Source organism: Leptonychotes weddellii, chromosome 3, assembly GCF_054177405.1.
Source record: "Leptonychotes weddellii isolate Sample4059 chromosome 3, ASM5417740v2, whole genome shotgun sequence".
Taxonomy (NCBI): domain Eukaryota; kingdom Metazoa; phylum Chordata; class Mammalia; order Carnivora; family Phocidae; genus Leptonychotes; species Leptonychotes weddellii.
The window spans coordinates 119194851-119219058 of NC_138371.1; the positions used below are offsets into that span (position 1 = coordinate 119194851).

Here is a 24208-nt window from a genome sequence, read left to right on the forward strand (position 1 = left end):
TTAAAGATTTATTTGAGAGACAGAGAGAGAGAGCGCTCACACAAGCAAAGAAAGGGGGGAGGGAGAGAATCTTAGCAGACTCCCCCCTGAGCACAGAGCCCGCCAACACAGGGCTAGATCTCATGACCCTGAGAACATGACCTGAGCCAAAATCAAGAGTCAGACACTTAACCGACTGAGCCACCAAGGTGCCCCATGAAAGTGAATATTTTTTATATAACAGGTTACTTTGATATTTAAAGTCCAGCCTATTTATCTTTATTTTTAGTCTGTGAAGATAAGTCACAAAGTACTATTATTAAAGACCAGAGAAATTAACATAATAATAATGACAATTCTACTAATGGATAAGGAGCACTTACTCTGTGCTAATGTTTTTTATGCATTAGTTAATTTCATCCTCACAACCAACTCTATAAGTTCATATTATAATGTTAGCTTATAACCACCATCATATCGCATTTCAATCATTTATTTGCTTCAGAAATTGAAGACATCTTTCAAGAATGAATCATATTTCGGGGCACCTGGGTGGCTCAGTCGTTAGGCATCTGCCTTCGGCTCAGGTCATGATCCCTGGGTCCTGGGATCAAGCCCCGCATCGGGCTCCCTGCTTGGCCGGGAGCCTGCTTCTCCCTCTCCCACTCCCCCTGCTTGTGTTCCCTCTCTCGCTGTGTCTCTCTCTGTCAAATAAAAAAAATCTTTAAAAAAAAAAAAAAAAGAATGAATCATATTTCCACCAGTCACTGCTGGTGGGAATGTAAAATGGTACAACCTCTTTCAAAAATAGTTTGGCAGTATACAACAATTTGACTCCCAGATATTTACCCAAAACAAAAAATATGTGCACACAGACATGTATGTTAAAGTTCATGTACGACCCTGCCTGACCACACACTGACTGACTGCTGTATATTAAGTATATTGGCCTAAAACATCTGATACAGAGAAAAGATCACATCAGTTAGGCTTAATTAGCCATATTTGCAGATAATCATGACAGCAAAATAATTAGTCACATTTTATAGATTTATTCAGTAGACACTGATCAACACATGTCTTTTCTGTGATCATGATCATCACCACCATCATTGTTATTATTACTGCTAATAGCTGCAACTATGTCCTGACTGTCCACTGTGGTCTTGGCACTGTGCCTGACACTTGAATTACATTACTTCATTTAATCCCTGAGAGGCATGTATTAGCCCCATTTTATAGATGGAGAAAGGGAAACTCAGAGAAGTTAGTATGGGAGAATCTGAATTTGAATAATCCACATCTATCAAATACCAACATTCCTTCCAGTAAGCTATATTGCCCCTCAGCTCTAAATTACTGCAGGATAAGCAGAAGGGTCCTTTGCAGCAGTGGTAGGAACCTGGAGGGAAGCAAAATGTGTGAATCATGGGACAGAAGAACTCATCATTCTGTCAACAAATAATTACTGAATGCCAACTATATGTCAGGCATTATTTTAGGGGGTAGGGAAACAACAGTGAATAAATGCTTAAGTTTGTACATGGTTGGTATTGATTTAATAGGGAACAAAAGACATTCTTTAGACTCAATCAAGTATAATTTATTAAAACAGTACCTTCATTAAATTTTTTTTAAAGATTTTACTTATTTTTTCTTATTTATGAGAGAGAGAGAGAGAGCAGGGGGAGGAACAGAGGGAGAGGGACAAGCAGACTTCCTGCAACGTGGGATGCATCAGGCTCCATCCCACAACCTTGAGATCATGACCTGAGCTGAAACCAAGAGTGGGATGCTTAACCAACTGAGCCACCCAGGTGGTGGGTAAATTTTTATAAATCTGTGTATTATTTTCCTTATTAGAGCACAATCATTTTATATTTTTTATAAAACTTCAGTGCTTCAGTTTTAAGGAATAGGGTTTCTGATTTAAAAGAGCAAGCTGGCTCCTTCAAGAATCCAAGTGCCTCTCCTGGCTGTTCAGTAGGTGGACAATGGCAGCTGCCCTGACAATAAATGCCCTTTTTGAGGCAAGTTTAACAGTTGCCACATCAACAGGGGAGAGGTGACCCATTCTCCATGACTGCACGTTTTAGTTTGTTTTTTTCAAGTAGCTGTTAGAATCATCTGTGTGTGTGTGCGCGTGCGCACGCATTTTGTAATTCCTTTTTTTTTTTTTTTAAGGTAATCTTGACAACCAACGTGGGGCTTGAACCCATGACCCCGAGGATCCAAAGTTACATGCTCTGAGGACTGAGCCAGCCAGGTGCCCCTTGTACTTCCTGTCCATTATACAGGACAGAAAGCAGTTTTTAAGTAAGAGAAGGCGAGCTGTTCTCTTAGCTTCACCTTTAGTTTAAATGAACAAACACTGATTGAATTAACTCCTTTCCTCTATGGACAGATATTTCATAGCTCAATTTGTTCAAAAAAAGCATTTATGATTTAAGATAACTAATTCCTATGATCCGTCAGCCACTGGCTAGGTGCTGCTGGGTATACAAAAATCAGTGAAACCCAGGCCCTAGTATCTAGGAGTTTACTGAATAGTGGGAAAAATCAGATATTTATATAAGTAACTGATAGATTAAATGAGCCATTGGAGGCTGGCTTCGGAACTTAAATATCAATTATAAAATTATTTTTATCAAGTCCAAAAAGCTAACTTAACAATCTTTGGAAATGAAAGTCACTTGTAAGCTGAAGACCATTCGTACTGAGTTTCCTCCTTTATCAGTAAACGATACTTAATGTCAAGCAAGAGGACACTCTCATATCTCTTGTAATTATACTTAAAATGGTGAATATGAAAGATTTGACCTCTTACCCAAAGATGAAAGGGGTAAGTACAGGGAACAAGGACGGTGTGTTAAAAAAAAAAAAAAAAAAACCCACAAGTCTGCTAAATGTATTTCCTGAATGCTCCTCTTCCCAGCTCCTAAACAATCACAAAATCACTTCATTAAGTTACTTCTACAAATGCTATCTCCTCTCCTAGATAGCAAGCTGCCTTAGGGCAGAACCTTTTGTAATAGCATAGTTGCAAATGGAGTGTGATGTTAATGTTCTAACCCAAACCAGTAGCCAACTGATAGCTCTGGATTCAAGAAGGTGGTAGTATTTACCTCCCACTGTCTTCAAGAAGGTGGTAGTATTTACCTCCCACTGTCTCCAAGAATGAAACATTTCAAGGGAGGAATCTGACCAAGACTAGCAATGGTAACAACTACACTCATAAACAGGATCTAGGCCAATGACAGGATGGATTATTAAAATACCTGACAGGGGCGCCTGGGTGGCTCAGTCGTTAAGCGTCTGCCTTCGGCTCAGGTCATGATCCCGGGGTCCTGGGATCGAGCCCTACATCGGGCTCCCTGCTCTGCGGGAAGCCTGCTTCTCCCTCTCCCACTCCCCCTGCTTGTGTTCCCTCTCTCGCTGTGTCTCTCTCTGTCAAATAAATAAATAAAATCTTTAAAAAAAAAAAAAATACCTGACATTGTGCAATCAAAACATTAAGGACTTTTTTTGAAAGAAGGAATGTTTCTACACCTGAGAAATAGTGTTCTTAACAAACCTGTTTCAGGTGCCTCTTCAGTAACTGCCTTAAGGTCAAAAATATTAAGTCTTTTCCCTTTGAGCATATTTTTCCTAAGACTGAAAAGGAAAAAACAATTTAATTTAATATCTTTATACATGGCCAACAAAAAATTATTTGAGAAAACAATTTTATATTAAATATTCAATATAGAAATTAAAAATAATTCCACTGACCCACACCAGACATTTTAACTAAATTGCCACATTGTTAGAACTGATAACTAAAAACTGGAACAAATGCACTTGAATTTTTGCATCATGATACCATAAAGCAGTTTAAGTAGTTTAATTTCCAAAATATCTAATTGAAAAGATTAGTTTAATTTGCCATAATTTTATGTGATCCATTTCATATTAAGGTTTTAGAAAACTCAACATTAGAAAGCTATTAAAATATGCTAAATTAAAAGTTGTTAAAGTCAACAGCTGTCTTAGTTCAAGGGCAGAAAACACTGCATGTTTAATTACAAATTATAATTATAAAAGATGGCACAGATAAATCAAAACATTCCCAGTTACAAAGCAATCATTCTGTAATTTTAAATAATGATTAACTTTCTTTACATAACATTTTAAATTAGCTATTGAAATTAGTCAGATAGTTAATAGGTAACTTTTCCTTGTATATTTAAATCAACTGCTTTATGCATCAATTCACATTCATACTTGAATAAATTTACTGGCACATTAAAAATCAGTTCAAAACTGGAGAGTTAGTTTTAAAATAATTTTGAATTCTTGGGGAGTCTGGGCGCCTCAGCTGGTTAAGGGTCTGCCTTTGGCTCAGGTCATGATCCTGGGGTCCTGGGATCGAGCCTCACATTGGGCTCCCTGCTCAGTGAGGAGCATGCTTCTCTCTCTCTCTCAAATAAATAAATAAAATCTTTAAAAAAAATTCTTTTCTGAATCAAATTACTTTTTTCCTATGAAATTACATTAACTGAAAAAATTCAAATACCATATTAAAATTAGATAAAGTAGTCTCAAATCACTTAAGTTTTCCTTTAGCAGGTCCCTAAGTATTCTTAAACAAAGGTATTTATGCTCCCCAACTATTCTCAGTGCTTTTGCATCCTTCTCCCCATCTGCACTCCCTAACTGTGCATCAGGTTAACAGGATGATGGATTAAGGTAACTCACAGTAAAGAAGGAATGATTTGGTAAAGTATGGAATTTTAGAATGTACTAAAGAGGAAGGGAAGGGAACAGACATTTGCTGTGCATCTACTATATACAGTTGGCACATTCCTTTCCTATTTCTCAAGAAAGCCATTTAAGTTAGGCTTCAGTTTCAGCATTTTATAGATGAGGAAATAGACCAACGAGGCTATAAAAGTTGCCCCAGTCCCAGAATTAGTCAGTGGCATAATGCCAAGATTCTGAGGCAGGCCAGAATGACTCCCAAGCCATGACTCCTCTCTGTCTCTTACTGAAGGAATCAGCCCAGGGTGTACCTGTGGTGATCAGTCTAGGCCTGGATTGTCTCAGGCTGTCCCATGACAGAGCAGGGTGAACAACTTGGTATCCCACCACCGCTTCCCCTTACTCTAGAGTCCTTCAGTCAGCTTTTTACACAGTCATTATATGCACATAAACGACTGTCCTGCTTTTTTTAGCTTCTCCCTTGCCACTTTCTAATTTCTAAGAGTTTGTTTTGTTTTGTTTTTGTGTGAGTAAAGCGACAGAAGTTTATTAAGTGAAGATACAGAAAAAGGTCTCAAGAGTGAGAGGAGTCCCAACAGGGTTGCCCTAACAATTTTTTTTGACACATGTGCGGGGAGTGGGGGGGTTGCAGGGGAAGGGGCAGAGGGAGAGGGAGAGAGAGAATCCTAAGCAGGCTCCATCTCACAACCCTGAGATCATGACCTGAGCCGAAATCAAAAGTCAGACGCTTAACCAAATGAGCCACCCCGGCGCCCCGCCACCTTCTAATTTTCAATGACAGCTAATACCATTAAGAATCAAACTATGATATAGCATTCTGATGTAGTTAAATGGAATCATTTCAAAGAAGACTGATTCAAACAAGACTGAAATTAAATATTCTTTTTTTTTTTTTTTTTAAAGTAAGCTCTACGCCCAACACGGGGCTTGAACTCACAACCCCAGATCAAGAGTTGCATGCTCTACTGACTGACCCAGCCAGGCACCCCTGAAATTAAATATTCTTGAGGAATCTTAAGTAAAACTCCAAGTACACATTATATTTTATCCAATAATATGTCATAGGTACAAAATCACTTTAAATTAGTAATTCAAAAATCTCCCTAAGTCATTGTAACTTCTTGAACTTCCTTTGTTAACTGTTGACTATCTTTTACAATTTTCCTGTACAAATTAGTAGTTTAACTTCTGAAAGGAGCTAACTCAAATTGCTGGGATTCTACTTAAAAGAAAATCCAAAGAATACATAACATCAAAAATACTCTAACTCTAAGCACCCCCTAAAGATCAGTTGGTTTTTGTTAGAGCATACTAAATATCTGGTTCCCCCTCCCCAACTATCACTTCATGGGCTTGAAGGAGAGAAAACAGAAACTTTCTGTAAATACAGATAGCTTTTTATTATAAAATAACTACATAAGGCATGGCTTAACATCTTTAAGTTTGCGAAGTACCAAATTCAAATTGCCACAAATAATCTACCACCTTAAGGTATTATAATGGATCTTCCTTTCTTTCTTTTTTTGATGGTGAATTATTTTTCTAAGGTATGAATAATGATAATTATATAGAGAGATATAAAGATTATGTAAATATACATTGTTATATACATATCAGAATGAAAAATAATGCTTTTCACAAAATGTTCATTTGTTCAGAATTCAATCAGCTCCACTTACCCTAAATCAGGAGACCTCTATTCATCATGGATAAATGGGAGGCAGGGCCCAATTTGATTAATGGTATAGAAAAGCATAAGACTGCTAAACCCAGAACACTTTTTCCTCTATGGGAAATGGTACAAGCAGAGAAGACAGACATAAATGCATCCATAATGCTCAAATACCTATCAGCAATAACATGCACAGAATAAAGTAAATCTACAGAGAAACAAACAAAACCAGCAAAACCAAACAAACTGCAAAGCCTGAGTACCTTTTCTTAAGAGCATCAGTCTTCTGTCCCATGTAATTGTCAGTTCCTTCATCAAACTGAATTTGATGCACTGGTCTTGTACTAACCCTAGATGTAGCAGATTTGGCAACTTTCATATCTGATATTATGTTACTGACACTGAAATAAGAAAAAGGTCAAGTGTATTAGAAACTGTAGCTACAGGACAGTAATAAACTTTCTTACCCATGAAATTCATATCATTTAATTCATATTTCACCTCCATATACTAAAACAACATAAAGCATTATGTTTAAATGAATGATTATATGTCACATGTTAACATTCAACATTCACATCCCACAGACCACGAAGATTTATGTTTCCTTTTGAAACAACTTTTGAAGGTGTTCTTCAGAAATGTTCATTTAAAACATAAAAGTGTCGGGCGCCTGGGTGGCTCAGTTGGTTAAGCGACTGCCTTCGGCTCAGGTCATGATCCTGGAGTCCCGGGATCGAGTCCCGCATAGGGCTCCCTGCTCGGCAGGGAGTCTGCTTCTCCCTCTGACCCTCTTCCCTCTCATGCTCTCTGTCTCTCATTCTCTCTCTCTCAAATAAATAAAATCTTAAAAAAAATAATAATAAAATAAAACATAAAAGTGTCACTTATAAAAAAAGTGTCACTTATGAAAAAGTATCAAACATTTGAAGTTGTGTATCAACCTCAAACTTGGCATAAAGTAATGAGAAGAGAGGCTGAGTGAGAAGGTGTCAGCTAAAACATAAGAGCAAAAGTGAAGGAAACAGACCTGAAGATGATCATACTGTACAGAAGACCAGCAAATTATTTAACAGGAAATAATTAATCTTCTCAGAGAAACTGTCTTATTCTGTTACTTGTTTTTAGTAACATTACTGAATTTACTGTTTGTTTTTCAGGGACAAGAAATCATGTAACTTTGCAAAAGACAATTTTAACCATTCCACTGATCTTTTAAAAACTGCAATCTTACTTAAGATGTGAGTTTTTTAAAAAAACCAAATTACTAATATTCCACTTATGAGAAATATTTAATACATAAATTGATATATTGTGTATATTACTCACCAGTCACATGAAAACAGCCTATTTTGAAAAACCAGCATTACCAACAGAACTATTTGATTCACTAACCTAATTTTAGCTCTTTCTCCATCTTTCTGTGCCTTTGAGACTTCCTCATGCTGCTGGAGCTGCCTGAGCAGCTCTGACTTGGTTGTCTGCTTATCAAAAGGGAGAAAATCTGCAACAGCAGATGCAGCTGCTACCAACTCAGGATTCAGGGACTTGGTTCTAACAAAGAAAATGAAAAACAAGTAAAAAAAAAAGGCATTACTTATTATGCCATTAGTTTAGTGGAAAGTAAAATGATTCTTTTTCAGAGAAAACTTTTTTGTCATTCAAAAAAAATCCATTTCTGACAAAATCAATTATTTTTATTTTATTTTATTTTTTTTAATTTTTTTTTTTTTTTTTTTTTTTATTTGCGAGAGAGAGAATGAGAGACAGAGAGCATGAGAGGGAGGAGGGTCAGAGGGAGAAGCAGACTCCCTGCTGAGCAGGGAGCCTGATGTGGGACTCGATCCTGGGACTCCAGGATCATAACCTGAGCCGAAGGCAGTCGCTTAACCAACTGAGCCACCCAGGCGCCCCAAAATCAATTATTTTTAAATATTAGGCATTTTTTTTAAGTAGGCACCATGCCCAGCATGGAGCCCAAAGTGGGGCTCAAACTCAAGACCCTGGGACCTGACCCAAGATAAAGAGTCGCATGCTCAGCCCATTGAGCCACCCAGATGCCTTAGGTATTGGTTTTATACAAACTTTAAAATGTTAAAAGTTGAAGTTAATGGATACTTGTTGAAGCATAATACTAACTTAGAACAATATATGAAAGTAGAGGGGTAAGGAGAAGGAAAAAAAGAGTGGCGGTTATAATTTACTGGATTTTTTTTTTTTTTTTTTTTTGCGAGAGAGAATGAGAGACAGAGAGCATGAGAGGGAGGAGGGTCAGAGGGAGAAGCAGACTCCCTGCTGAGCAGGGAGCCCGATGCGGGACTCGATCCCGGGACTCCAGGATCATGACCTGAGCCGAAGGCAGTCGCTTAACCGACTGAGCCACCCAGGCGCCCTAATTTACTGGATTTTTTAATTAGATGCCAATTTATTTCAGAAACTATATACACTGCAAGCAAATATTAAAGTAGCTAAATCTATTCACATATCATGATAAATCCGTATGATGGAATAGTACTCAGCTCACGCCAATAACATGAATGAAACAATGAAAAGTTGGAAAAAAAAAAGAGTATGCTCTGTATGATTCCACTTATACCAACTTCTAGAACAGGCAAAATCAACCTAGGGTAAAAAAAAACCAAATTGTGGTTGCCTCAGGAAAACGCTACTGATGGGAAGATGAAAGTGAGAAATGCTCTGTGTCTTGATAAGCATGTGGGCTACATGGGCATATCGATTTGCCAAAATCCTACAGCTAAAATGTGTATGCTTCAAAGTATGTAAATTTTACCTGGGAAAAACAAAGAACCATAAATCATCATGATCTAGTAGGAGATGCAAAGTAGGTAAAGATACAGACCACACAAGAATGGCAAACATGTTGATTACTGAAACTGTGTGACAGGTACAAAGGGGTTCATTACATGATTGGAGCATGCATGCGTGAGTTGGGGAGGGGCAGAGGGGAAAAGAGAATGAGCGTGCCATGGGGCTCCTCACAACCCTGAGATCATGACCTGAGCCAGAATCAGGAGTCGGGCACTGGGGTGCCTGGGTGGCTCAGTCGTTAAGTGTCTGCCTTCGGCTGTCATGATCCCAGGGTCCTGGGATGGAGCCCCGCATAAGGCTCCCTGCTCCACGGGAAGCCTGTTTCTCCCTCTCCCACTCCCCCTGCTTGTGTTCCCTCCCTCTCTCGCTGTCTCTCTGTCAAATAAATAAATAAAATCTTAAAAAAAAAAAAAAAAAAAAAGGCGGGCGCTAAACCAACTGAGCTAGCCCGGTGATGCTTAGGCTATTGAGATATGTCATCAAATTGCCAAAAATTATGGTAATTTCTATGTCCCCTTAATAGTGTGTTCCCCTTATTAGAATTTCTTTTCTGAAATTGTATATGTCATACAGTTCATTTTAAATAAATTTAGGAAGTACAGACTGGTATAAAGTATGTCTTCATGAAACAGTCTGAGTTATAGAACAGGTTGTTGTAAAAGATATTTTTAACAAGTTCTCATCACCTTTTTAAAATCTATGTAGAAAGATCTTGGTATGTAAAGATTATCTTATTTCAATGATAGAAGCTTCCTGACAATTTTTATTAACTAGAACTTTTCAGATTATAAAGCAAGAAGCTATGAATATAAAGAACACCATTGTGATAAAATGCATGGTTCTAGAAAATGAATACTCATTTATATTCTTTGTATACTCTGATCAAATACATATATGAAAATTTGAAAACAAACCTCTCAAGTAGTTTAGGAAAGTGATTTGGGCTAAAGTTCAGACCTTATTCATAGGTAACAGTTTTGAAAGTAGCTCATTTCTTTTTAACTAACTGTAATATTCCCTCTTTTATTCTGTTTTTCTTCCTTGGCAGATTTTAGAGCTCTCGTATCTTAGATAAAGTCCTTAAATCTTTATCCAACAACATCGGGGATTTGGGAATTTTGATTTGCATATTAGACAATGGATCATTATGTAGAAAGTCTAATATAGTAAAACATTAACTTGGATCCCACTCACCGAGATAGCAATTCTTAGTGAGTTAATATGTAAATAATGTAGACAATTTCTTTTTATGTCTGGCACATTTTTCCATGAACTTACCCTAATTTACTGAGGAGCTTTTTTTTTTAAAGCTTTTTCTTATGGAAAATTTAAAACATAAAATCATGTAATGAACCGCTTTGTATCTGTCACACAGTTTCAGTAATCAACATGTTTACCATTCTTGTGTGGTCTATATCTTCATCTACTTTCCATCTCCTACTAGATCATGATGATGATTTATGGTTCTTTGTTTTTCCCAGGTAAAATTTACATACTTTGAAGCATACACATTTTAGCTGTAGGATTTTGGCAAATTGATATGCCCATGTAGCCCACATGCTTATCAAGACATAGAGCATTTCTCATTTCCATCTTAAAGCCCAAAATATATGCAAATCCTTTTACCTAGCAATTCCACTTCCAGGAGTTATTTGTCTAAAGAAAATAAGAAGATACATACATGGAATTTGAGGGATACTACATACTCCAAATTCAAGGCCTAAGCCTGAATTTGCAAATCATCTCTCAGATATCTGCATGGCTTTATATATAACTTTATTTCAGGCCTTTTTTTTTTTTTTTTTTTTGAGAGAGTGAGCAAATGGGGGCGGGGAGGAAAGGCAGAGGGAGAAGGAGCAAGAAAAATCTCAAGCAGGCTCCATGCTCAATGCAGAGCCTGACGCAGGGCTCAATCTTACCACCCCAAGATCATGACCTGAGCTGAAATCAAGAGTCAGACGCCCAGCCGACTGAGCCACTCAGGCACCTCTTTATTTCAGGTCTTTGTTCAATCATTATTCTTCCACAATCTCTTTTAAAAAAACAGCACCTCTCCAGCTATCTTATTTTTCTTCATGTTTCATCACCTGACATATTAATGTGTCTATGTGGTGTGAATATATATACTCTCTCCCACCCCGACTCCCTCACCGTTACGTAAGGAGTAGAGACCTTTTTTTGAGACTTTTTTTTGTTTACTGTTCTACCTGCATCTCATTGGACACTGCCTGAGATATAATGACAATCTAAAGTTGTTGAATGCAGGAAGTTAACCATAGCATTATTTTATACTAATGAAAAACTAGAAATAATCTAAATTTCAATTCATGGATTCATTAATTAAAGTAACTGAAACCTTATTGGATGATCAGAGCAAGTAGTTGCTTAGTTAAGTTAAAGTAGGAGCTAGAAATTTGGTTATTGCTATACTCACCAGGGGTCTTGTTAGGTTCCATAATACATTCAGACTGACGAGACTACCACAAACATGCTTGGCCCAGTCTATTCAGAAAGATAAAGGACAGAACCATAATAGGCTGGCAGGGCAGCCTCAGGTGTCCCTCTTGGTGGCAATCCTTGCAGCACTCATGGGGATGACACTGCACACGCCATCCAAAAGTTAGGACAGGAGACCCACATCATGCAGGTGCGGGAGCTGCTTCACTTGGTGCCCCACAGAAACTTGTTATCTCGTGTAACAAGGCCACAGAGTTTCCAGGGTCCCCACAACGGACATGCAGTTACAAGAGCAACTGCACTTAAGGAAGCCCTAAGTGTATATGGTGAACCATAAGGTACCGATAGTTCTCCCAATCCAGATGCAATCAATCAGGGGTCAATTTCATCATGGTACTGTTCCCTTTAGTACAACAGACATCAACAGTTACCAGGTTAACGGGTGTGGCAGATGATATTTTTAGAAAACAGAGACAGCAATATTTCTGGTCCCACAAACTCTTCCAAAACCTTGCCACAACTCCATCCAGAGAGGGAATCCATGTTCCCTCCCTTGAAACCAGGGGAAACTCTGTCACTGCCTCGATGAACACAATGATAGAGATGACGCACTGTGACTTGTGAGCCTAGGTCATATAAGATGACACAGCTTTTGTTTGGCTCTCTTTTCGAGATGTCTGTCCATGGAACTCAGCTAGCAGGTTTTAGAGAGGTCTTGGCTCAGTGTTCTGGCAAAGAGCCCCAAATATAGTCTCAGCCAATAGCCAGCAGCAGCTGTTGCAATGTACGTGAGCAAACCTTCGCCTTGCGCTGGCCGTCGCTAGTGCTAAGTGAGCAGACACGGCTACCTCTGCCATGCTCTGCCCAAGCTTTGGGATGGTTTGTTAACGCAGCAACACGTAACTGGGACAGATTTTGGTGTCTGGAAGTTGGGTGCTACTGTAACAAAAAACCTAAAATGTACGGGAGAGGTTTGGGTATTAGGCAGTGGGTGGAAATGGGAAAGACCTTGAGGCAAGTATTCATGAGAGACTAGGGCCTCAAAGAGACTTAGAGCCTGAGGGCCCTCAAAGCCACTATGAGGGAAAACTTGAGGAAAATCCTTACTGAAAGCTGTGGGAAAGGGGACTTCTGTTTAGCAACACTGTTGCTTGTAGTAATGTGGAAAATAGGAAATACACCCAGTGAACTGGGTGAGCCAGTCTAAGGAGACTTCCAGTGTAGAAGGTGCCTCCTGGCTTCTTAGTTGCCGATGGTAAAATGTTAAGAAGACAGAGATAAGAAAGAACTGTACCATATAAAGGAACCAACACTTGCTGGGGTCAAAATAAAACATTTCTCCTTCTCAGCCCCTCCAGGCAGCAAATGATGCTAAAATTTAGAAATGGCTTCTGATATGATCTCACTGATATGTGGAATTTAAAAACAAGGCAGAGGATCATAGGGGAAGAGAGGAAAAAATGAAACAAGCCAAAACCAGAGAGGAAGACAAAGTGTAAGAGACTCTTCATCATAGGAAACAAACTGAGAGTTGCTGGAGGGGAGGGAGCGGAGCAATGGGGTAACTGGGTGATGGACATTGGGGAGGGTATGTGTTGTAATGAGCACTGGGTATTATATTAACACTGATGAATCATAGGCCTGTACCCCTGAAACAAATAATACATTATATGTTAATTGAATTTAAATAAAATTTAAGAAAAGAAATGGCTTCTGAACAGAGATCAAATTCAGTGGTGTCAGGAAAACATGGTTTAATGATAAAGCAAAAGGCATCACTACAAAACCCTTTGTTAAAACCTTAGATTTATTTTTTTTTTCAAAGATTTTAAGTAATCTCTACACCCAACCTGGGGCTTGAATTCACAACCCCGAGATCAAGAATTGCATGCTCGCGGCGCCTGGGTGACTCAGACAGTTAAGCGTCTGCCTTCGACTCAGATCCTGATCCCAGGGTCCTGGGATCGAGCCCCGCATCGGACTCCCCGCTCAGCCGGGAACCTGCTTCTCCCTCTCCCTCTGCTGCTCCCTGCTTGTGCTCTCTCACTCTCTATCAAATAAACAAATAAAATCTTTAAAAAAAAAAAAAAAAAGAATTCCATGCTCTAGCAAGTGAGCCAGTCAGGCACCCCAAGATCTTAGATTTAAAATGGTGCCTCAGGGGCGCCTGGGCGGCTCAGTCGTTAAGCGGCTGCCTTCAGCTCAGGTCATGATCCCAGGGTCCTAGGATCGAGCCCCACATCGGGCTCCCTGCTCAGAGGGAAGTCTGCTTCTCTCTCTCCCACTCTCCCTGCTTGTGTTCCCTCTCTCACCCTCTCTCTCTCTGTCAAATAAATAAAATCTTTAAAATAAAATAAAATGGTGCCTCAGAGTGCCTATAAACAGACAACAGGAATTCTAAGAAACTTATGGGTGTGGTCCCACAGCCTTGCACTTTGAGCTCAAAGTAGAATAGGTTCCCAAACAATGCCCTAAGGCACCCTGGAGCACCACAGGGAAATACAGCCATTTTCAGTGACCGTGTAAACCACTAAGTCAAGGTGGTTCCCAGTTTTAACACTAGACTACTGCATTTCTTTTGATGACATCATGTCTTTGTGAAGATGGTTCTCTGGCAGTTGCTATGATAAAAGTACCCCCCAAAATCAATATGAAACAGGAAAGTATCCAATCTTATCCAATATGATTCCCAGGCTACATCATAAAAACAATACAAATTCCTTCTGGCTCACTTTCTCTTGGGACACTCGCCTTTGGAACCCAGACGCCATGTAGTGAGAAAGCCCAGCCCACACAGTTCTGTACTAAGGTCTTAGCTAACAGCCAGCTTCAACTGTCAGAGCTATGAATGAGCAAACCCTCCGAGTCAGGAAAGCATAGAGCAGAGATTAGCTTTCTCCACTGTGTTCTGTTCAAACTGCTTGACCCACAGAATCCATGAGCATAAAAAATAGTTGTTTTATGCCACTAAATTTTGGGGTAATTGCTATGTAGCCACACTAACTATATCAATGGCTGCTCAATATATAATACAAATAAAAAACTAAAATCAGGTCATACATAGAGCCATGACAGTCATCATGAATCAAAGATGATTAACCCAAATCTGTGCATCTAGGATCCCTTAAAAAAAGAGGATGGAGAACAAAATCATTAAAAGATACATTTAAAAAATTGTTTTAATTAAGTAAACTCTATGCCCAATGTGGGGTTCAAATTCATGACCCCAAGATCAAGCGTTGCATGCTCTACTGACTGAGCCAGCCAAGTGCCCCTAAAAGATATTTTTTAAAAAGATTTGTTTTTTAAATACTTTTATTTATTTATTTGACAGAGAGAGAGAGACAGGGAGAGAGGGAACACAAGCAGGGGGAGTGGGAGAGGGAGAAGCAGCCTTCCCGCTGAGCAGGGATTTATTTATTTATTTTAGAGAGAGAGAGCGCGCAAGCAGAGGAGAAAGCAGAGGGAGAGGAACAAGAAGACTCCGTGCCAAGCATAGAGCCCAGCGCGGGGCTCAATCTCACGACCCCCTAGATCATGACCCCAGCCAAAACCAAGAGTCCGATGCTCAACCAACTGCGCCACCTAGGAGCCCCTAAAAGATAAATTTTTAAAAGAAATGTATCTCTTGGGGCGCCTGGGTGGCTCAGTCATTGAGCATCTGCCTTCAGCTCAGGTCATGGTCCCAGGGTCCTGGGATTGAGCCCCGCGTCGGGCTCCCTGCTCAGCGGGGAGCCTGCTTCTCCCTCTCCCACTCCCCCCTGCTTGTGTTCCCTCTCTCGCTGTGTCTCTCTCTGTCAAAGAAATAAATAAAATCTTTAAAAAAAAAAAAACACTTTCTTAAAAAAATAAATAAATAAAACAAATGTATCTCATTCACCCATCTTTTGATGCAGGACCAAAACCCTCCTTTGAATAGAAATTCCAACATATATCTTTTATATATACACTGCACTCATAGTACATCCTCCAAGAGTTCCAATTTTGGTTTCTTTAAAGTGGAAACTCAGATCAAGAACTTAAAAATGCTTACAAAGCATTCTGAGTGCAGAATTTTCTTACATTTTTCTGCTTGTCTCATTCATACCTAATTGGAAAAGAATTTTAAAAATTTCCTTTTCTGAGTCTTTGCAAAACATTCAACTCATTTTAACCATTTCTATAATAGATAATTAAATTATATAATTATAATAAAAACCACAATGGGTCACAAACAGGTCTGGAAGCTTAAAAAAAAACTCTTGATAAATATATACATATATGTATATATGTGTGTGTGTGTCTGTATCATCTAATTCTATATACTTTCATATAATATTTTTGTTTATTTTGTTTCTATGAAGGAGGAGGAAGATGGGGCACCTGGCTGGTTCAGTCAGTAGAGCATGTGACTCTTGATCTCAGGGTTGTGGGTTTGAGGTACACATTGGGTGTAGAGATTACTTAAAAATAAATAAATAGGGTGGGAGGATGGGTTGGCCTGGTGGTGGGTATTGAGGAGGGCATGTTCTGCATGGAGCACTGGGTGTTATGCACAAACAATGAATCATGGAACACTTCATCTAGAACTAATGATGTAATGTATGGGGATTAACATAAGAATAAATAAATAAATAAATAAATAAATAGAGAAGAAGGAAGTACCTATGATGGGCATGCACTGAATTAGCTTATTCTCTACCACCCAATTATGCTTTCCAGGGGTAGTTTTGATACAATATAGAAACCAAGAAGTTTCATAAAAATATTAAGTCATTCTAGAAAATAGAAATCTACGTTAGCTGCTGATTCTGCTGAGAAGTCAGAGATGGGGATGTTAAAGCCACATACCTTATTATTTGAATCAATGACATCATCTGTGTAAGACTCACCATTATTTAAGTGTCATTAAAACAAAACACTGTCATTTAAATTACAACACAATGCTAAAATATTATTGATTGCATTTAGAATCAGTGAAATATAATACTCTTTTCACAAGCACAAGTAATTACAGTATTTTGAGGAAACCACATAAGCTGAGAGCACTGATAATTACTGGTCAAAGGAAGTCATATAAAACAGCTGTAATCAACATACTTAAATTCTATCCTAAGTGGAACTTTTAAAATGGAAATTTCAAAAATCAGTCCTTCAGAGACATGAGGCTACCTCCAAATCAGGATATAAACGATTTGGTAATTAACAGTTTAAAGAGGCAATTAAATGGCAGTTAATAACACTGATGAATATGTAAGAAAACATATGGAATTCTCAATTAGATCATGACTCTTTTCCTCTCTAGATTGTATGCAGATGTCCCCTTCGATTTTTTTCCCCGTTTTTAAAAAATTTTTAAGTAGGCGCCCCACCCAGCATGGAGCCCATCACGGGGCTTGAACTCACGATCCCGAGATCAAGACCTGAGCTGAAATCAAAAGTCAGATGCTTAACCAACTGAGCCACCCAGGCTCCCCTTAAAGATTTTATTTTTAAGTAACCTCTAAACCCAACATGGGGCTTGAACTCACAACCCCAACATCAAGAGTCACATGCTCTACCCACTGAGCCAGCCAGGTGTCTCTCTCCTGCCTATTTAAATATAGAAAGGGTAACTGGGGCACCTGGGTGGCTCAGTCGTTAAGCGTCTGCCTTCGGCTCAGGTCATGATCCCAGAGTCCTGGGATCGAGCCCCGCATCGGGCTCCCTCCTCCGCGGGAAGCCTGCTTCTCCCTCTCCCACTCCCCCTGCTTGTGTTCCTGCTTTCACTATCTCTCTCTGTGTCAAATAAATAAATAAAATCTTAAAAAAAAAAAAAGATAAATATAGAAAGGGTAACTGTCTCTCATGTAAGTGTTAGAGTCTCTGTGTTTACAGACTGATAGTCTTCATGTAGCATCTCCCAGGTCCTCTATTTTCAAATTTTTTTTTTCCTAAAAGAAAAAGGAGTTTCAAAAATTCAATGTAAATGAAATTCAATTCAATTTACCTCTTCTTTGGGACACCTTCCGGAGCTTTTTGAAGCCTGCCAATTGTAGCTTCCACACTCTTAAGTTGTCTTCTGCTGGATGGCCTTGTTGTTTGCACATTTACTGTGCTTAATTCAATTTTCATGCTCTTAATAATACCTAACAAGTCTTTTTTTGTATTCTCCTTTACACTTTCTTGGCTCTCTGTTTCTTTGGAAATCTCAGGTGTTGGAGCAGACTGCTCATCTTTCTTGCTATAGATAACATTGTTAGTGCCAAAATATCTTTGGGCATTATTTTTTGTCCTGGAAAGAAGCATTAAAGAAAAAAAAGAAAGAAAATACAATGCAAAATAATAAAACAAGGATTCAAAACACTGCTTCTGTGTGTTTTTAAAATTTTCTAATTCAAACTCTTCCCTTTTGCTTTTTATTATTATTGTCAGTGACCATAACAACAGCAATGTTAACATTTATTGAATATATACTATGTGCTTCGTCTGGTGCAACATCTTTACTACATTTCCACATACCCACAACAACTCCACAAGTATTATCCCCATTCTGCAGATTAGGAAACTAGAAACCAGAGAAGTGAAGTGATTTACCCAAGGTCATGTAGCTCAGGGCTCACTAAGGCCTAAGACACACTGGTGAGTCACAAATGGGTTACAGGTGTGCTGAGACTGACTGATCACCTGGTCCTCGGGGGTAGCTGGGTGAAGTGTGTCGCTGCTGGTGCTCCTATCTGTTGCCTCCCTCCATTTACCTCAAGGCTTGATACAAAGATCATTTTCTATGCGTTCCATAACATTTAAAAAAGGAGACAACTTTCTGATCCACCATCTGCGGTGGAAACGTCACCAAGATGCAGATTTTCATGAAAAACCTTATGGGGAAAGACCACTCTCCAGGATGAACCATCGGATATAACAAACTGTAAAGGCCAAGATCCAGGATAAGGCAGGAATTCCTCCTGATCAGCAGAGACTGATCTTCGCTGGCAAGCAACTGCAAGATGGACCTACTTTGTCTGACACAACATTCAAAAGGAGTCCACTTTTCTCCTTTGGCTGAGACTTCACGGTGGTGCTAAGAAAAGGAAGAAGTCTTACACCACTCCCAAGAAGAATAAGCATAAGAGAAAGAAGGTTAAGTTAGCTGTCCTGAAATACTATAAAGTGGATGAGAATGGCAAAATCAGTCACCTTTGTCAGAAGTGCCCTTCAGATGAATGTGGTGCTGGAGTTTTCATGGCTAGCCACTTTGACAGACATTATTGTGACAAATGTCGTCTGACCTATTGCTTCAACAAAGTGGAAAACAAGTCATTGTATATGGGTTGATAAAAGACATGAACTGGGGCGCCTTGGTGGCTCAGTTGGTTAAGCGACTGCCTTCGGCTCAGGTCATGATCCTGGAGTCCCGGGATCGAGTCCCACATCAGGCTCCCTGCTCAGCAGGGAGTCTGCTTCTCCCTCTGACCCTCCTCCCTCTCATGCTCTCTGTCTCTCATTCTCTCTCTCGCAAATAAATAAAATCTTAAAAAAATAAAAAAAATAAAAAAAATAAATAAATAAAAGACATGAACTAACATAAAAAAAAAAAAAGGTTGCATGGGGTGCCTTCGTGGCTCAGTCGGTTAAACATCTGCCTTCGGCTCAGGTCATGATCTCAGGGTCCTGGGATCGAGCCCGCGTCCTCCACATCGGGCTCCCTGCTCAGTGGAGAGCCTGCTTCTCCCTCTCCCTCTGCCCCTCCCCCCTGCTTGTGCACGCTCTCTCTAACCCAAATAAATACATAAAAAATCTTAAAAAAAAGAGAAAACATTAAAAAAAAGAATTTAAGAAGCTACTGAATGTGTTAGATTAGGAAAGTAAAATGTATAAAAAGTCATTCATTAAATACAATGAGTATCTACTCTGTGCTGGACACTATACTATGCATTGACGATACAATAGTAAATGAGAATTTCATGGTCCTTATCTTTCTGAAGCTAACAGGCTAGAACATGTTCCTCAAACTTCAATATGCATAAGAATTACCTAGGGGACTTTAAAAAAATAGGTTCTGTGGTCCCACCAAGGAATTCTGATTCAGTAGCTTTGAGGAGGGATTCAAAGTGTTTGCATTTCTAACAAGTTTCCAAGTAATGCTGATACTACCCATCAGAGGACCCCATTTGAGGAGCTTTGTTACGTATGTCATTTAATCCTTACAACCTTATAGGACAGGTTTTACTACTTCTGTTTTAATAGAACAAGAAACTGATGTCCAAAGAGGTTAAATCAGTGGTTCTTAACCTTTAGGGATGATATGAATTACGTAGGGAGCTTATTTAAAACATATTCCTGAGATTCTTAGTTGCTAAGTTTGGAATGAGGCCCAAGGACCTGCATTTAACCAAGATGCCAGGTGATTTTTTTTTTTTTAAAGACACAGCCTTGGTATCTTTTTTTTTTAAAGATTTTATTTATTTATTTGAGAGAGAGAGAATGAGAGAGAGAGAGCACATGAGAGGGGGGAGGGTCAGAGGGAGAAGCAGACTCCCCGCCAAGCAGGGAGCTCTATGCGGGACTCGATCCCGGGACTCCAGGATCATGACCCGAGCCGAAGGCAGTCGCCCAACCAACTGAGTCACCCAGGCACCCAAGATGCCAGGTGATTCTGATACAACTCATCTCAACACCCCACATCAGACCCTGGGCTACTTATCTTATTAAGTTCTCAAAGCCAGCCAATAGCAGTACCAGACTAGGGACCCTTTAATGAAAGACAAAATGGCTATTTCCAAGAATTCTGGGGGCACCTGGGTGGCTCAGTCGTTAAGCATCTGCCTTCAGCTCAGGTCATGATCCCAAGCTCTTGGGATCGAGTTCCACATCAGGCTCCCTGCTCAGCAGGAAGCCTGCTTCTCCCTCTCCCTCTGCTGCTCCCCCTGCTTCTGCACTCACAGTAATTAATAAATAAATAAATAAATAAATAAATAAATAAACAAACAAATAAATAAATAATTTTTTAAAAAAACCTATCAAAAAAAGAATTCTGAAACAAATCATTTGATCTGCTTATAAAAATGTTAGAGGCTACCAAATCAGGCACTTAACAATTAGAATGCAAAACCAACTGCATAACTAATATCCTATAATCAGTACACAGGACCTTCATCATAATATCATTCAATTTATGGTACAATTCAATTTAGGAAAATATTATTTCGCATATGAAAGTTAAATTAATATTAAAGGTATTATAACAAAAGGCGGCAATCAGGAGAATGAATCTCACATATAACCTCCCATCCTTCAATGTTTCCTTCCAAGACTGCTACGGGGCCACAGAAAGTAATCTATATTTAGTACAGGAAAATCATGTATAGGCAGTAACTCCATAACACTAAAATAATAAAACTTCGGTCATAACCTCCCACCTGGGCTTGTTTCCACTGAGAGCATCTCACCAGCACTTCAAATACAACACATCCAAAACCACATTCAAGAGCTCCCCTCTCAAAAAAAAAAAAAAAAAAAAAGAGCTCCCCTCTCATACTATCCATTTTTCACCCTTCTGTATTGAAGGGGCTTCTTACCATAATAGATATTTTGAATTCTAAAAACTATGACATATTTTAAAAGCTTTCTCAAAGCTGCTCCTCAATCTTCTATTAACACTAATGGTACACTGGTCCTCTAGGGTAGCATGGTGAAATCTTTTCTCTACCTTACCCTTATTTCATATGTCACATCATATCAATTCTACCTGTGCAATTTTTCTTCTCCATCCGGCTACTTCTTCCCATCCCCATTGCTACTAACCTGCTTAGAGCTACACTTAACCATACTGGCCCCAAATCGTTCTACATGGACTATATGCAGTAGAATTAAGATTCCATAATGATGAGGGTTCTCAGAGAATAAATACCAACATGAAGTATGCATAACTACTTTTCTTGCCTGGCTAGTTCCAACCCCTGGTCCCCCTTTAGATTTTATCAGACTTCTTTTCCAGAAAGGAACTCTGAACCTCTCCTGCAATAGTTAGCTGTCCCGACTTGCTCACCCAGCCATTACTGTAATTAATAAAGCATTCTGTGCTACCTACACCATCTCAGCTTTACTCCACTAAACTTGAATTGCATGCTTAGTGAACTATAAGCTCCGTGATGCAGGACTGTTGTTATTCGGGGCTTAACACCAGTATAGGTACACTGTAAGTACTTTCAATAATGAACCAAAGAATAAATGGAGGCAGGAATGAGGCCGTTATAGGCTGGGGAAGTAAAAAAATAAAGACCACTTTGCTACTGGAGCCTGGACTGAACGAGGGGAGGAGCGGCAAGAGGTAGGAGGCGCGGTGTGGAGCAGAGTGCTCGGGACAGTAGCCAACCATGTAACCGTAGCTCTGTTTCTCACTCACGTTATGACCTTGGGCAAGTCCTTTTACCTTTCTGGGATTTCCCTTTCCTTGGATTTAAAGCAACGGCTCTAAGATCCCGCGGGCTAGAACATCGATCCCAGGAAGCCTGGGAATGATCACTGAATGCACCGGAGGGAAGCCAGGGGTTGCCTGAAGACCTGCAGGGCCAACAGCGCCCAAATGCGGTACCTGACCGTTCCGTGCGGAGCACCGAGTAGCACAATCGCAGCCGCCGGTGCCTCTGAGCCTCCAGAGCATAAAGGGAAGCGGGAGAGGGGGCGAAGAGGTAGGATCGCGGAGACCCTTGGAAACATCGCCAAGAAACAAACTGAACCGGGAGCACAGCGGAACAGCGCGTCCCTCTGCCAAACACGTCCCTCGCTCTCTCTTCCGTTCCCCGGCCTGGCGCGTTCCTTCCCTTCACGTTCCGGTGGGCAACAGGGGCCGGAAACTGAGTTCCGGGCTCGCCCTCGGCCTGGCCCAGTCGGCTTCCTCCAGGCGATTCTAGTGACCTAAGTGGAGTGGATGCCTGAATTCACCTAAGATGCGCTGGTTGAGGCAGGACCCGGACGGGAGAGGGAGAGAGTGGAGGGGGTGATCTACTGTGCAAATACTTTTGGGGAGGCCAGTAAAATGAGGCGGAGAACTGACCCTACTGGGCTGTGTTTGGGGTGAGGATGCACAGCGTTCATCACATTCTCAGAACGATCCGTGGCCACCGGGTTAAAAAAGAAAAATTACCATAGGACACGCTGCCCGATAAATTAGTATTTCTTTTCAGTCTCTGTTCTTGATGTAGAGTCAAAACATGAGACATACATGTTTCTTTTTTTTTTTCAAAGATGGTTTTAGAGATAAAAATCTGCATGAGAAGCGCGTAGCTTCTTCCTGCCCTCCATGAAGGCCGTGAGCAGAGGATGAGGGGTGGTCAAACCTGGAAGTGCATGAGCATAAACCCCCGGGAGAATGCCAGCTGATAGGCCACATGGGACCCTCTAGCTTAGAATTGCATGCTGGCAGTTGAATGCTGACATCAACTTTTCCCCTACCATTTCAAAAGACAAGATTGGTGGGGAATTTTTGTAAACGGAAATACAGAAAAGCGTATGAGTCATAAACATGTTGAGGAAAATGACCTTAATGAATTAGTAGGGACTGAAATTTAGCCTAGCTCAACTCTCTCTCTTTTGTTTTTTAATTTTTAAATAAATTTTTGAAAGATTTATTTATTTATTTTAGAAAGAGAGAGAGTACGAGCAGGGAAAGGGGCAGAGGGAGAGAATATCCAAGCCAACTCCTGCTGAGTGCACAGCCAGAGGCGGGACTCCATCCCAACCAATGAGATCAGGACCTCAGTCGAAACCAAGAGTCCAAGGTTCAAACGACTGAGCCACCCAGGTGCCCCAGACTCTCAGATACCACTTTCCGGGGCGCCTGGCTGACTCAGATGGTTAAGCATCTGCCTTTGGCTCAGGTCATGATCCCAGGATGCTGGGATCGAGCCCCACATTGGGCTCCTGGCTCACTAGGGAGCCTGCTTCTCCTTCTTCCTCTGCCTCTCTCCCTGCTCATGCTCTCTCTCTATGTTTCAAATGAATAAATAAAATCTTTAAAAAAAAATACCACTTTCCAAAAGAGGCCTTCTCTGATTACCCTAGTTAAAATAGCCTCCTGCACCATCCAGTCACACTCTCTGCCAGGGATTGCTGTTGTCTACCAATCCCCATTTGCCTCTTCCTCTGGAGTTTTATCGCCTTGTGGCCGCGGCAGAAACTACATTTCCCAGTCTCCCTTGCAGACAGTTACCTCTGCATGTTATCAATAGAATGTGAATAGAAGTGATGTGCCCCTAAAAAAATGGGCACAGATTCCCCTCAAACTTTTCCTTCTTCCTCCTAGTTGGAATACAGACAAGATTATAGGAGCTGAAGCAGCTAGGGAATGGAGAGATGAAGGATTTCAGAGATGAAGATGACAGCCATCCTACCTCTGTCCCTAACTACCTCCTCCAGACAGTCACAAAGAAGGGGGGGCGGGCCCACTTCCTTCTTGTTTAAAGGTATTTTTGAGTTTCTTTGTGATAGGTAGTCTAGATCGTATCTTAACTAAGGTACCCTCTATGTCAAAACTTTGTTTCATTTTCTACA

The 24208-nt window shown here is 40.1% G+C and overlaps 1 protein-coding gene and 1 pseudogene across 2 annotated transcripts in view; one reads left to right on the top strand and one right to left on the bottom strand.

Annotated features, from left to right (window-relative positions):
• The window catches only part of MRPS31 (mitochondrial ribosomal protein S31), a 33524-nt gene extending 11068 nt beyond the window's left edge, over positions 1-22456 (bottom strand). Inside the window, exons 1-5 of one of the 2 annotated variants that reach the window (XM_081814862.1) lie at positions 22251-22455; positions 17667-17951; positions 7808-7966; positions 6676-6813; positions 3554-3633 (exon numbers count right to left, since the gene is read on the bottom strand). In XM_081814862.1, coding sequence (XP_081670988.1) covers positions 3554-3633; positions 6676-6813; positions 7808-7966; positions 17667-17951; positions 22251-22375 — 787 coding nt within the window. In that variant the 5' untranslated portion in view covers positions 22376-22455. Of the gene's footprint in view, positions 1-3553; positions 3634-6675; positions 6814-7807; positions 7967-17666; positions 17952-22250 lie in introns of both variants that reach the window. The other variant, XM_081814863.1, reaches the window with a different exon arrangement.
• On the top strand, positions 18514-18991 carry LOC115937769 (ubiquitin-ribosomal protein eS31 fusion protein pseudogene; annotated as a pseudogene).
• Positions 22457-24208: the final 1752 nt, after the last annotated feature.